The sequence below is a fragment of the Oryctolagus cuniculus genome, chromosome 7 (assembly GCF_964237555.1).
Source record: "Oryctolagus cuniculus chromosome 7, mOryCun1.1, whole genome shotgun sequence".
In the NCBI taxonomy this organism is placed as follows: domain Eukaryota; kingdom Metazoa; phylum Chordata; class Mammalia; order Lagomorpha; family Leporidae; genus Oryctolagus; species Oryctolagus cuniculus.
In genome coordinates, this window is record NC_091438.1 from 156,255,359 (window position 1) to 156,268,949 (window position 13,591).

Genomic DNA, 13,591 nt, shown 5'->3' on the forward strand with positions numbered 1-13,591 from the left:
ACTTTTAGCTTTCAGATATAGAGGTATCCCTCCCATTGGGCCTAATCAGAATCAAGGACAAAACACAGTTCTAAGTAAACAACTTCCATCCCAAACATGGATGGATCAGGATGCTTGTGCTAAGTACATAAACAATCGGGAAATTAACATCTGAGAACCACAGAAACAGTCTTCAAAGGCATTTCTTCACCAGTAAATAAAGCCACGCTCCAGGGCTTACCTGATTTCTATGGGTGTCAAGACTAACAGACTGAACTGTTTGGTTTTAGCTGTTTAGATCCAGAATACAAACACAACCACATTATTCTTACAAACCTGAACCACTCACTACAGAAGATGGCAAAGAAGATGGCAAAATACTAAACGGAGAACACACATCCACAGACTAAATTTCATATTCTATTTGCATCAGCCCCTTGAGCTATCTTGGGCTACAATACTTAACTAGGAAAGATCTACTGCTTAGGAACAAAAAATTCAGATACATTTAACCAGATTAAACAATACTTTAACAGGATCTAGCCTGCATTAATGAGCATTCAGCCAATTTCAAAGGGGAATGCTTTTTACAAAAATTATTTTGTCAAATACAGCATTAAGCAGAAAAGGGTAAAAGCATACCAACTTACCATGGAATGGCCTGTTAAAATTATATTTTGATTTCTTAAATAGTACTCATTCTAGGGTTCATTCTAAAAGAAAAAGGTTTTGTTACTGGTTTTAGCAAAGTGAAAGAAAAGATTCATGCTACTCACCTTGACCTCTATGCAAAGATTCAAAGAAGTCATGTCTGGTGAAATGAGCATCCTCTTGGCTACTGACACTGGCAGACGCAGATGACGCACAAAACACCCGACTTACTTCAGCCGCAGCACCTTCTCGGCCTGCCAGCTGGGTACAATTCAAGGAATAGAGTTTAATGTCTTTGATTTCTACCTGCAGACGGTCACTTCTGGAGTCATCATCTCCAGCCACAAAATTCTGGATGAATATCTGTCCCAAGTGTCCTACCAACAACTCGGGACTCCCGGGCTTCCGGGGGACAGAAACCACTGGGGACTCAATGTTTATGTTCAAGATTAACTTTACAGTGTCCAAACGAGGTGAAGCCAGGCCAAACCCATATATTTCGTTTTCCTCCAAGATAAAGGGTTCACGAGCCTTTCTTGGAGTTTCAAAGAGTGACACCATTTCGCTGTACTCAGCAGTCTTTGTGGCTAGTACTGTGGTGACTTTGGTGGCCGCATTTTTCAGCATACTTCGAAAATTTTCTTCTAGCTCATCCATGGACAATGTTAATTCCTTTAAAAATTTAGCAGAATGGTTATAATGCAAGGAAGCCATCTTCAGGTGGAGGAAACACTCTTGCTTCGATCTCTCAACAAACGTGAAACTCAAAGCTTCAGTAAGGGCTGCATCTTCCATCCTGACAAATACAGATTCAAAGAAGCCAATTTCACTGACGAGAGTCTCGTAGCCTGCGGAATTCCCAATGCTGACAACATACTGGTTTTTACCATTATCCTGTGTCAAATCCATAAGCTGCAAACAGCCAAGAGAACCATTCATGTCAAATGTGCTACCCATTGAGACATTAACTTTGGTGCCACCTATACTTGCAGTTGCGATTTTTCTGCCATATTTCTCCCCATTTGCCATTCCCACTGTCCGAAGAAGCAGTAAGTTAAGTCTATGAATTTCCACGGCAACCTCAGTGTTTTGTTCATAGGTAGACTGGTAAGTTCCTTGTTCTCTAAAGCTTCTTTCAAAATCAGTTGTTAAAGGTTGAGGACTCAAATCATCTTTTTCCTTGGGGAAGGATTTTTGAAGAAAACCAATCAGCTCCACAATTGTCTCTGGATTTAGGATAATATCCAGATTATTCACCTGTAATGAGATCACCTGCAGAGTGCTATCTAAATTCATCGAGGGGCACTCTGAACTCACAAACTGATATTCCAATTTAATGAGGGACTCTTGTTCTTTGGTACAGATTTTGTCAAATGAAACATTAGTAGCTGATCGGTCATTCAACGTGGCTGCATCAGTGAAGTACGCCACGTTAGGTCCAGAAACGGGAGACTGAGCCCTGCTATCCCGAAGACTTCCTGTTGGAATATCAAAACTCAAGTTCTTATGTGAAGCCAACAAAAGGTCAAAGTCAGCACCATACGTCTGCATGGTGTCCACCAGGAGCAAACCATGCACAGTCAGGGAGACTTCGGCATCATAAGGCCGCTTCACAAAGTGAGCATTGGTGCCGAATACCTTGAGCACAGAAATGTACCGGCCATTGCTCTCAACTCCAAGCTGCACACAGTTAACTTTAAACTCGGCCAGGAGGAGCTGCGACTCCACCAGGACCTCCCGTGTGTGCTGCTCCAGCATCACAATGCTCTGGGTTAAATTCATCACTGAGTCTTGCAAACCTCCTCGCTGGCCTTCCTGGGGAAAAATTCTCTCTCTAATCTGTGTGTCAGAAGCCTTAACTTCTGGGGTGGTGAGGAGAGCAAAGCAATTCTTTAGAGCAGATATTTTATCCTCATTGATGTGGATTTTTAAGTCTGGTAAGTTGCCTGAAAGCACAGCTCCTGGGTATTTGGGATCTGAGGTATAAATCAACCGGCGTTCCAACTGCAGATGGACGTTGAATTTCTCCACCACGTGGGTGGGCCCCACGTCAATATCCTGGACATGCTTCCAGTTGTCCTTCACTCGTCCGACCATGATCTGGAGGTCCATGAACGACAGGGAGTACCTCTCGTACATCTTTGTGCTCATTAAATGTGCTTGAAGCTGTTCTTCACTGAACTCAACTCCAGAAAACGGAGGTGTTTTCTCTCCATTGCTGCTGCTTGTCTCCGGAGGCGGCGTATTGGGAGGTGTGGCGAGAGGGGTCTTATATTCATCGTCACTGAACTGATTCTCTTCAGAGGCTGACCCGTCCCCACTTTTCCTCTTGGAGTCATCTGCAGAGAGAAAGGCAGAAATTCAGAGCGCAGGTCTACTGTCCCCTTCCGCTTTTCCTCTCCCTTGGGGAATCACGCGCTCGTGTCAGGGTAGAGACCACAGCTGCTGTCCCAGCTTCTGAGAGCACTGCCCAAGCTGCTGTCACCGACTCTCTCTGTCACTCTCTGTGTTTACTTCTGCCTTTGCCACTGTGCTCATCCTGATTCCCCACTAGAGAGTTCAAGGGGAAGACAGCTCCCATTTGCCCTGCTCTACACAACATCCCCACAGCCTGGATCAGTACCTGGAGAGTAGAAACTGCTCGAGACACAATTTCTAGCCCCAGAGGCACATGCTAACCCCTCCCTGCAGCTGAGTGGTGCTGAGACAACTAGAGAAGCACACCACCGGGTTCTGTCGCCTCCGGCTCTGTGCCACATCTATGTTTTAGTGTTTCCAGGAGGTGATTTCCAAGGTCGTGTGAACTTCTTAGTCACATACAACTCCTTCTTAACAGTCCCCCCACACCACACTTTTCCACTCCTGCTCAAGTCCTCTACTCTCTTTTCTTCATGGTCCTCTCATTGGCGATAATAAGGTTGTGATCACTTGATAACCTTACTCAATTTCTTTTTCCCCATGAATTTTCTCACTCTTCCTTCCTATTTCAATGAATGCTTTTTGAATCTAATGAAATTACCTCATTTTCATATATGGCCCTAATTGCAAATAAATTAAATCTCCATCCCTGGGGGCTGGCGCTGTGGCATAGTATGCTAAGCCTCGCATGTGGCATCCGCATCCCAAATGGGCACTGGTTCATGTCCTAGCTGCTCCTCTTCCGGTCCAGCTCTTTGCTTATGGCCTGGGAAAGCAGTGGAAGATGGCCCAAGTGCTTGGACCACTGCACCCACATGGGAGACTCAGAAGAAGCTCCTGGCTCCTGGCTTCAGATCAGCCCAGCTCCAGCCATTACAGCCATTTGGGGAGTGAACCACCAGATGGAAGACCTTTCTCTCTATCTCTCCCTCTCTCTGTAACTCTGTCTCTCAAATAAACAAATAAAATCTTAAAAAAAAAAAAAAAAACCACTATCCTGAAAATGCATATTGGGAAATAATGTTTATTAAAATACACATTAAGAAAAAAATACAAATAAATAGCATAATGAGATACCACTTCACATATACAAAAATAGCTATGATCCAAAGAACAGACAATGAGTAATGATAAGGATATGGAGAATCACTTCTTGGCCTTTTGGCTAAGATCAAGTATAGGATATGGAGAAACTAGAATGTTCACACACTGCTGGTAGAAATACAAAAAGGTACAGTCACTTTGGTAGTTCTCCAAAATATTCAACACATAACCCAGCAACTCCATGCATCGGCATATACCCAAAGGAACTGAAGACACAGGCCCCACAAAAACCTGTGCATCAATGTTCATGGCAGCACTATTCATAATAGCCAACAAGTGGAAACAACCCAAATATCCAGCAACAAATGAATGGATAAACAAAATTTGGCATATCCATAAAATGGACTATTATTAAGTCACAAAAAACAAAGTACTGATACATACCACAACACAGATGAAACTTAAAAACATTATGCTAAATGAGAAAGACACAGAAGGTCCCATATTCTGTTAGTCCGTCCCTATGAAATGTTCAGAGTAGGCAAAACCATAGAGACAAAAAATTAGTGGTTGCCAGAGGCTGGGGATAGTGGGAAATGGGGAGTGACTGCCAATGAACTTTGAGTTCTTTTTGGAAAATGAAAAGAGTCTAGAATTAAGCAGTAGTGAGAGTTGTATAATTCCATCAATATTACAAAACAGCCACACTGTACATTTTAAAATTGTGAACTATGTCTCAATAGAGCTATCATTTTAAAAGTAACAAGTGAACTCCAGAGTTAAAATGTCACATAACTTTAAGCTCCACTTTAAGCACAGAGAGACAGGTACAGCAAGGTGTTTCCATGACTTCACGCTGGTACTACCTTGGGTGTTCGTCAACAGCATTCTTCCTAGATCCACGACAACTAACACAGGGTTCTTGAATTTGAAGTCATCAGGGAATATCACCTGAGGAGCAGAAATATCTAGCCGTACACTCCACCGTTTACTCTCCTCCTGCAAAATCAAATGAGCTTTCATTGAACCACAGTAACTGCAACTGCTGAAAATGAGCCGCTTTCTCGGAGGTGCTCAAGCACTTCTGACAGCCACAGCTAAGGGAGCTATGGAGTGACTGCTGGTCTGCAGTGTTAGCGCAAAACACCGATGGCTAAAGCGTGAGGATGAAGAAACTAAAGAGGCCTGTGCTGGGGCGCAGCAGGTTAATGCTCTAGCCTGAAGCACCGGCATCCCATATGGGCGCCGGTTTGAGACGTGGCTGCTCCACTTCCGATCCAGCTCTCTGCTATGGCCTGGGAAAGCAGTAGAAGATGGCACAAGTCCTGGGCCCCTGCACCCACGTGGGAGACCTGGAAGAAGCTCCTGGCTCCTGGCTTTGGATCAGCACAGCTCCAGCCATTGCGGCCATCTGGGGAGTGAACCATCAGATGGAAGACCTCTCTCTCTCTCTCTTTCTGCTTCTCCTCTCTCTGTGTAATTCTTTCAAATAAATAAATATTTTTTAAAAATAAATAAAAATACACTCTAGTAAACATTTTGGGACTGGCACTGTGCTGCGGCGGGTAATGCCCTGGCCCGAAGCGCCGGCATCTCATATGGGCACTGGTTCTAGTCCCGGCTGCTCCTCTTCAAATCCAGCTCTCTGCTATGGCCTGGGAAAGCAGTGGAAAATCCTTGGGCCCCTGCAATCACGTGGGAGACCCGAAAGAAGCTCCTGGCTCCTGGCTTCAGATCAGCACAGCTCCAGCCGCTGCAGCCATCTGGGGAGTGAACCAGCGGATGGAAGACCTCTCTCTCTGCCTCTCCTTCTCTCTCTCTCTGTAACTCTTTCAAATAAATAAAATAAATCTTTTTTTTTTTTTTTTTTTTTTGACAGGCAGAGTGGACAGTGAAAGAGAGAGACAGAAAGGTCTTCCTTTTGCTGTTGGTTCACCCTCCAATGGCCGCCACGGCTGGCGCGCGCTGTGGCCAGCGCACCGCACCGATCCGATTGCAGGAGCCAGGTACTTCTCCTGGTCTCCCATGAGGTGCAGGGCCCAAGCACTTGGGCCATCCTCCACTGCACTCCCTGGCCACAGCAGAGAGCTGGCCTGGAAGAGGGGCAACCGGGACAGAATCCGGCGCCCCGACGGGGACTAGAACCCGGTGTGCCGGCACCGCAAGGCGGAGGATTAGCCTAGTGAGCTGCGGCGCTGGCCAATAAAATAAATCTTTTAAAAAAAGAAAGAAAAAGGAACTAAAGTAGGGAGATGAAATTACAAATTACCTATGAGGAAATTGTATTTTGTGATTATCCACAGCTTAAGAAAGATTTGGCTTTTAATTTATAAGGCTTAATACGTTTAATGCATTGTAGAAATTGTGGAAGCCAAATAAACATAGAAATTTAATTTTTTTTTTTTGACAGGCAGAGTGGACAGTGAGAGAGAGAGAGACAGAAAGGTCTTCCTTTGCCGTTGGTTCACCCTCCAATGGCCACCGCAGCCGGCGCACTGCGGCCGGCGCACCACGCTGATCCGATGGCAGGAGCCAGGTGCTTCTCCTGGTCTCCCATGGGGTGCAGGGCCCAAGCACTTGGGCCATCCTCCACTGCACTCCCGGGCCACAGCAGAGAGCTGGCCTGGAAGAGGGGCAACCGGGACAGAATCCGGCACCCCGACCGGGACTAGAACCCGGTGTGCCGGCGCCGCAAGGTAGAGGATTAGCCTAGTGAGCCGCAGCGCTGGCCAGAAATTTAAATATTTTTACTTACTCACAGGCACAGGTAACCATGAACTTTCATGCCACCATATCTCAGTGTAAAACATAAACTGGGGCTGGTGCTGTGGCATAGTGGGTAAAGCCACCACCTGCAGTACCAGCATCCCATATGGGTGCCTGTTCGAGTCCCAGCTGCCCCACTTCTGATCCAGCTCTCTGCTATGGCCTGGGAGAGAAGTAGAGGGGTGGCCGAGGTTCTTGGGCCCCTGCACCCACGTGGGAGACCGTGGTCTCCTGGCTTCATATCAACCCAGTTCCAGCCGTTGTGGCCAATCAGGGATTGAACCAGCGGATGGAAGACCTCTCTCTCTCTCTCTCTTTCTCTCTCTCTCTCTTTGCCTCTCCTTCTCTTTCTGTGTAACTCTGACTTTCAAATAAATAAATAAATCTTAAAAAAAAAAAAACACATAAGCTGTAATATCAGAAATGCAAACAACAAACCAACTCTTGAGTTTCTTCATTAGTCTTCCCTGCAATTACACTTACCCTCAACTGCATGAACATATAAAGCTAATGTATGCAAATATTTCCTTTTTCTATAACAAGAGGATACTAATTATTACACACACACCACTACCTGCCAAAAAATGAACTACTTCTCCACCCCATACATACTATATACCCCCGGCCCTTTACTTTTGAACATCTCTGCCCTCCTTCACTGTGCAATGGGCTCTGCACTGCCCAGAAGACGCCACGCTCTGTCTGATGCTCCCTCTACTGCCGCATCTTAGCACTGCACCGCCATGCCACATGGATAGGCTTACTGGATGGTTAAGAAGTTCCTTGGCTCACAAGTGACCATCATAACCTGGAGAAGAAGCTGGGGCATCATTGCAGTCATTTTCCTTCTGATAACAGGACAAAGGGAAGATCTCTCTCGGGAGCAGCTGTTTAGCCTAGCAGCCACAACACCTGCATCCCACGGAAGAGTGCCTGCGTTCAATTCCTAGCTCCAGCCCTGACTCCAGTTCCCTGCTAATGCAGACCCTTGGAGGCGGCAGTAATGGCTCCAAGTGGCTGGGTATCTGTCACCCACATAGGAGACCTGGACTGAATTCTCAATTCCTGATTCCAAACCAACCCAATCTACCTATTGAGCAGTAAATAGGAGCTTTCCCTCTCTCTCAAATAAATAATACACACAATTTTTAAAAGTGAGGGCGGGAGGCGCTCTCTGGTGAAACACTTACAAAATATCAGGTCTGGAAAAATGGAATAAAGATGAGTTTTACAGTATTTCCAAACTGGCACAAGGAAGAAATAAGATTCCACACAGTCACTCATGTTTTAGACGAGATCAGGTGTGTTCAGGGTGGTATGGCCGTAGACCAGTCACTCATTTTTTAAATTAAACCTGAACTAGAAGACGTGAGATTTTATTTTATGCTAGTAATCAGGATTTCATATTTTCCCTTTATTTAATCAGTATAATTGCTATAAGGATGCCTCTGTACAGCAGGTAAAAAACTTGACAACAGAATGCCGGCCCTTCTCCCAGAATGTAACGTATATCCACTCACAATGAAATCACCGACTAGCAGACGATCGAGAGTCTGTCGGATTTCTGCCTTGGTCTGCATCTTCAGCTTGTTATACTGTCTTCGGGCAGCTTCAGCCACTCTCAGCTCGAGTTCAGACTGATAGCCAAAACCTACAAGAATGAAAACACTCAGGTGAGTCGGAAGTTTCAAATGGGCAGATGAAAAGCGCCCATTTATTCTCCCCACGAACTTCCACCAAAGCTGGAGAAGGATCAGTAGCAACAACAGCTCCTTACTCCAGTGGGATCCAGAACAGGGCGACAGAGATGAGGCAAAAGTGGGGGGAGTCTGGAGAGACTGAGGGAAGGGCACCGAAGATACTAGAATTTGACGAACCATTTTTCAAAAGATTCAAAGCTATCATAGCAGGCCATTACACGGAAAGGGAAAATGGAATTTAGAAGGAATGCCTTCTCTACTCGACCCGTGAGACGGCAATGGAGCCATGACATTTAGGGCTCCTGTTTACATGAAAAGACTCAAAACTGGAATAAAAACTAAAACAGTTTCATTGTTATGAAGGTGGGGAGGATACACTTAGGAAAAATACTATTGTTTTATCGATCTCCCTGTCAATCAAAGCGCTTTTGCTGCTCCTACTGTCTCAAGTCTTTTTTGGGAACAAGAGAGGCAAAAATAAATAAATCAGTGGTGACATTTAGAAGTCTGCAGTATTTAATGCTGCATCATGCAAGTAAGAGAAGCCACGGATCCTGTCATCCAGAAGGAAGTCCTTGAACACTCCTCCTCAGTGCACTGGTCTAAAAGCTCTTAGGCAGTCAACAAAACCACCGCACAACGGGATGTGTGAAAGGAGGCAAAGAGAAAGGGGTTAAGGATACTGATTTATCTTAGCAAGAGAGACTGTGCAAGGACACGCTGCAGTCATGAGGGGCCACCTCTGCACTCCTCTGTCACTCTCACAGGTCGCTCAGGGGAGTAACACTTGTCCAGAGCACCAGCAAGGACAAGAAAGATGCTTTTTTAAAAGTAACAAAAGATCAAACAAAAAAGTTAACCTGAGGTATGAACCTTTCCCTTGTAGAAAAAGTCTGCTACTTTTCTGATAGCCTGGGGGTTGTAGATGATGTTCAAGGGCCTCGTGCTGACGTTCAGTCGCCTCTCAAAGTGGCTGTGCACCGGGTTTCTCTCATACAGCATCTCAAAAACTGGGTCATCTGGGTCCGCAGCTGAAGGAGAGAAAAGGGAACACAGCAAAACAATCATCTTACTCTTGACAGACCCATGAGGAATTCTGGAAAGACATTTTCTGACTTGTTTTTCTATTAATTCACATTCTTGCACGTTTTCAAAATAGACTAAGAACTGACTCTTTAATTTTCAACAGAAATTATGAGGACTGGGCCAGTGTATTTGCTTCGGTTATGGAAACCAAGGATCCTATATGTTAACCAGGTTACACCAGGCCAACAGCCTCACTGAGAGTGCACCAAGCTGCCTCCAGGTTAAACATGGAGTCACATGGAAAATTACTATGCACAAGACACAAAACACTTCCTCTTCTCACTGATGAGGACTGCGGCTGAAAGAATCATATTTTTAAGGATGAGTTTTAAGATAAGTTAGCGTAGCAAATTACCAAGATCTTGACCACTTCTGTCTGCAGGTGCAGTCTGGAGACCAAAGGACTGAGAGACTCTGCCAACTTCTTTCTGCTGTGAAACAAACACAAGAATGCATCAGTGTGAGAGAGGGGCCAACGCACCTTATACACACACAAGAATGCATCAGTGTGAGAGAGGGGCCAACGCACCTTATACACACACAAGAATGCATCAGTGTCAGAGAGGGGCCAACGCACCTTATACACACACACACAAGAATGCATCAGTGTCAGAGAGGGGCCAACGCACCTTATACACACACACAAGAATGCATCAGTGTCAGAGAGGGGCCAACGCACCTTATACACACACAAGAATGCATCAGTGTCAGAGAGGGGCCAACGCACCTTATACACACACACAAGAATGCATCAGTGTCAGAGAGGGGCCAACGCACCTTATACACACACAAGAATGCATCAGTGTCAGAGAGGGGCCAACGCACCTTATACACACACACAAGAATGCATCAGTGTCAGAGAGGGGCCAACGCACCTTATACATACACTTAACCCTCAGCATCACTTTCACTCAGCACTAGTGAGTCAAATTCACTTCAAATTACATGACTGAGTTCCTGCAGACGTATTCTGTTTGTGCCTTTCTCTCAAGGCTCTGCCTTGTCCTGACAATGTGTGCTTTGCTCTCGGCACGCTTAACAGACACTTGCTAAACGGACAGCAGACATGTACAGCTTTCCAAACCTGAAGTCTACAACTCTCATCCTCTCCGTGGCCTTCCCCACGCGACCCGAAAGCAACCATGGATGGGGTAAGTGGCTCTACACTCAGCTATTTGAATCACATATTCGACAACTTAATAAAATCAAAGATCTCATAATAATAATAAGTATTTAAATATAAAAAGTATACATACATAGAAAACATGAGATGGTTCTCTCTTGCAAGCCAGAAAAAAAATGAGATTTCACAGCAGACAAAGAGTCAGAGTGAAAACGACTGTCAGAATCAGAGAGAATAAATGCACAAAATAGCGGTGCTTACGGTGCTTCCCATTCAGAGTAAACTGTTCCATGACAGCACAACATGGGACGGGGAATCCCACCAACACTGTCTAGCAAATTCAAAAGACTTATCTAACCCCAGCCTACCTGTGTCAAAATGATCAAATGTTAGAATGAATCAGGTTAATATTGCTTATTATTTGTCTAAAAGAGACCGCAATTCACCGACACCCTGCCGTGCTAACCTTCCCAGTAAGTGTACGTACTGGATTAGGGAAGACCAGAAGAGGAAACGTCGTTCCTTCGGTGGCCACGTCTCGAAGAAACAGGCCACCCAACCGGACGAAAAGCAAGGAGGAGTTTCTTCGAGGGAGAGACTCTGCCAGCAATTTTACATCTACAAAAGATGAATGTAAGAATTCATACTACGCCATGATAACCTGTTTTTTGAAGTATTAGTTATAATATTTGAGCACTATTAGATATCATAACCTTGAAATTAGAACTCCCAAAAAACTGAGCATACTTCAAAAAGTTCACTAAAAAACAAAATAGAGTTAAAAGATAAATTTTGGGGCCAGCAATGTGGCACAGTGGGTAAAGCTGTAGCCCAAGATGCCGGCATCCCGTATGGATGCTGGTTCAAATCCTGGATGCTCCAATTCTGATGCAGCTCTCTGTTTACAGCCTGGGAAAGCAGCAGAAAATGGCCCAAGTGCTCGGGCCTCTGCACCTACACGGGAGATCTGAAAGCAGTTCCTGGCTCCCGGCTTTGGCCTGGCTCAGCCCTGGCCATTGCAGCCACTTGAAGAACAAACCTCTCTCTCTCTGTCTCTCTTGTCTCTCCTTCTCTCTCTGGAACTCTGCCTTTCAAATAAATAAAATAAATCTTAAAAAAAAAAAAAGATAAATTCTGGTGCAAAGAAACTTTGAATTCGAGAATGTATTTTATTTTTCATAAAATGCATTTTCCATGAGATTTCTGAAGGCCCAGCATGTGCAGATTTCAACATCTTTTGCAGTACAAAAGACTTATCTTTTAAGTCCATTTTCCACAAACTTTTTGAAATATCCTTGTAAATACACAAGCATTATGACACGTTTCCACCAGAATGAATTCTAAACACAGTTCAAGCAATCTTCTAGGTCACACTAAGTTTATGACAGCTCAGCTCTCAAGAATATAAAGTCGGGGCCAGCACTGTGGCACAGCGGGTGAATCCTCCACCTGCTGCGCCGGCATCCCATGTGGGCGCAGGTTCTAGTCCTGGATGCTCTGCTTCCGACCCAGCTCTCTGCTGTGGCCTGGGAAAGCGGTGGAGGATGGCCCAAGTCCCTGGGCCCCTGCACCCGCGTGGGAGACCTGGAGGAAGCTCCTGGCTCCTGGCTGCGGATCAGCACAGCTCTGACCGTTGCAGCCACTGGGGAGTGAACCAACAGACGGAAGACCTTTCTCTGTCTCTCCCTCTGTCTGTAACTCTACCTCTCAAATAAATAAACAAAAAATCTTAAAAAAATTTATAAAGTCAAATTGGCTTTTTTTATATATAATCATTTGCTCTTCTTCAACTAAAGAGGAATCTCAGAGAAACTGCTATTTTATGAACTGAAAAATATTTTTGAGATGGCTAGACCAACATCTAGGCATTTACATACTTAATTCAAAGTTTAAAAAAAAGTAGTCAAGGGGCCAGCACCAAGGCTTATCAAGTTAAGCTGCTGTTTGCAATGCCAGTATCCCACATGGGCACGGTTCAAGTCCCAGATGCTCCACTTCCAATCCAGCTTCCTGCTAATGTGCCTGGGAAAGTAGCGAGTGGTGGTCCAAGTGCTTGTGTCCCTGCACCCACATGGGAGACCCAGATGGAATTCCAGGCTCCTGGTTTCAGCCCAGCCCACCCCTGGCCATCGCAATCTTTTGGGGAGTGAATCAGTGGTTAGAATATTGATCTCTCTCTTTCTCTCTCTCACTCTCTCTTTCTCTCCCTTCCTCTCTTTCTGTAGCTGCCTTTAAAACAATAAATCTTTTTAGAAAAGCCACAAGTATAGCTGATCCTCATTATTCTCAGATTCCATATTTTGCACACTTACCTACTCTCACTGAAATTTATTTATAACCCCAAATCAATACTCCTGGTGCTTTCTCAATCATTCCAACATTCACAGAGCAAGAACTCTGGGTCACCCAACACACACATTCCCAGCTGAGTTCAAACACAGCAGTGATCTGTCTGCTTATTTCAACTCCCATGCAATAAACAAGTGCCCTTTTCCCGCCTATCTAGAGCCATGCTTTTCAAATTTTTGTGCTTTTCCTTGGTGATTTTACCATACACAGTTCTGAAGCGCTGTCTAGCACGTTACAGAGAAAACAGGTGTATGCCTGTGAAGTCATGCGTTCCAGGACTACCGGGCGTGAGTTAGATGCTAACAAATCAGCTGCACGTAGATAACTATATATTAGAGAATAAGCACCTAACCACAGACAGACATTAAAATAAACAAGTCAGATACGGATCAGCTGATGACTCTAACCAGGCTGGCAAGAACCCCCGCAGGGTCTGCCCAGGAGCAACAGCTCCACCTCAGCTCATGCAGAGTTC

General features: G+C 45.0%; 1 protein-coding gene across 5 annotated transcripts in view; it reads right to left on the bottom strand.

Annotated features, from left to right (window-relative positions):
* Window positions 1-13,591, bottom strand: part of VPS13D (vacuolar protein sorting 13 homolog D) — a 276,670-nt gene that overhangs the window by 232,379 nt on the left and 30,700 nt on the right. For 3 of the 5 annotated variants that reach the window (XM_008275375.4, XM_008275373.4, XM_070079265.1), the window contains 6 exons: window positions 11,255-11,385; window positions 10,000-10,075; window positions 9,419-9,589; window positions 8,379-8,509; window positions 4,959-5,091; window positions 756-2,969 (listed from right to left, as the gene is read on the bottom strand). In XM_008275375.4, coding sequence (XP_008273597.3) covers window positions 756-2,969; window positions 4,959-5,091; window positions 8,379-8,509; window positions 9,419-9,589; window positions 10,000-10,075; window positions 11,255-11,385 — 2,856 coding nt within the window. Of the gene's footprint in view, window positions 1-755; window positions 2,970-4,958; window positions 5,092-8,378; window positions 8,510-9,418; window positions 9,590-9,999; window positions 10,076-11,254; window positions 11,386-13,591 lie in introns of those variants that run through there. The other 2 variants (XM_008275374.4, XM_008275377.4) reach the window with 2 other exon arrangements.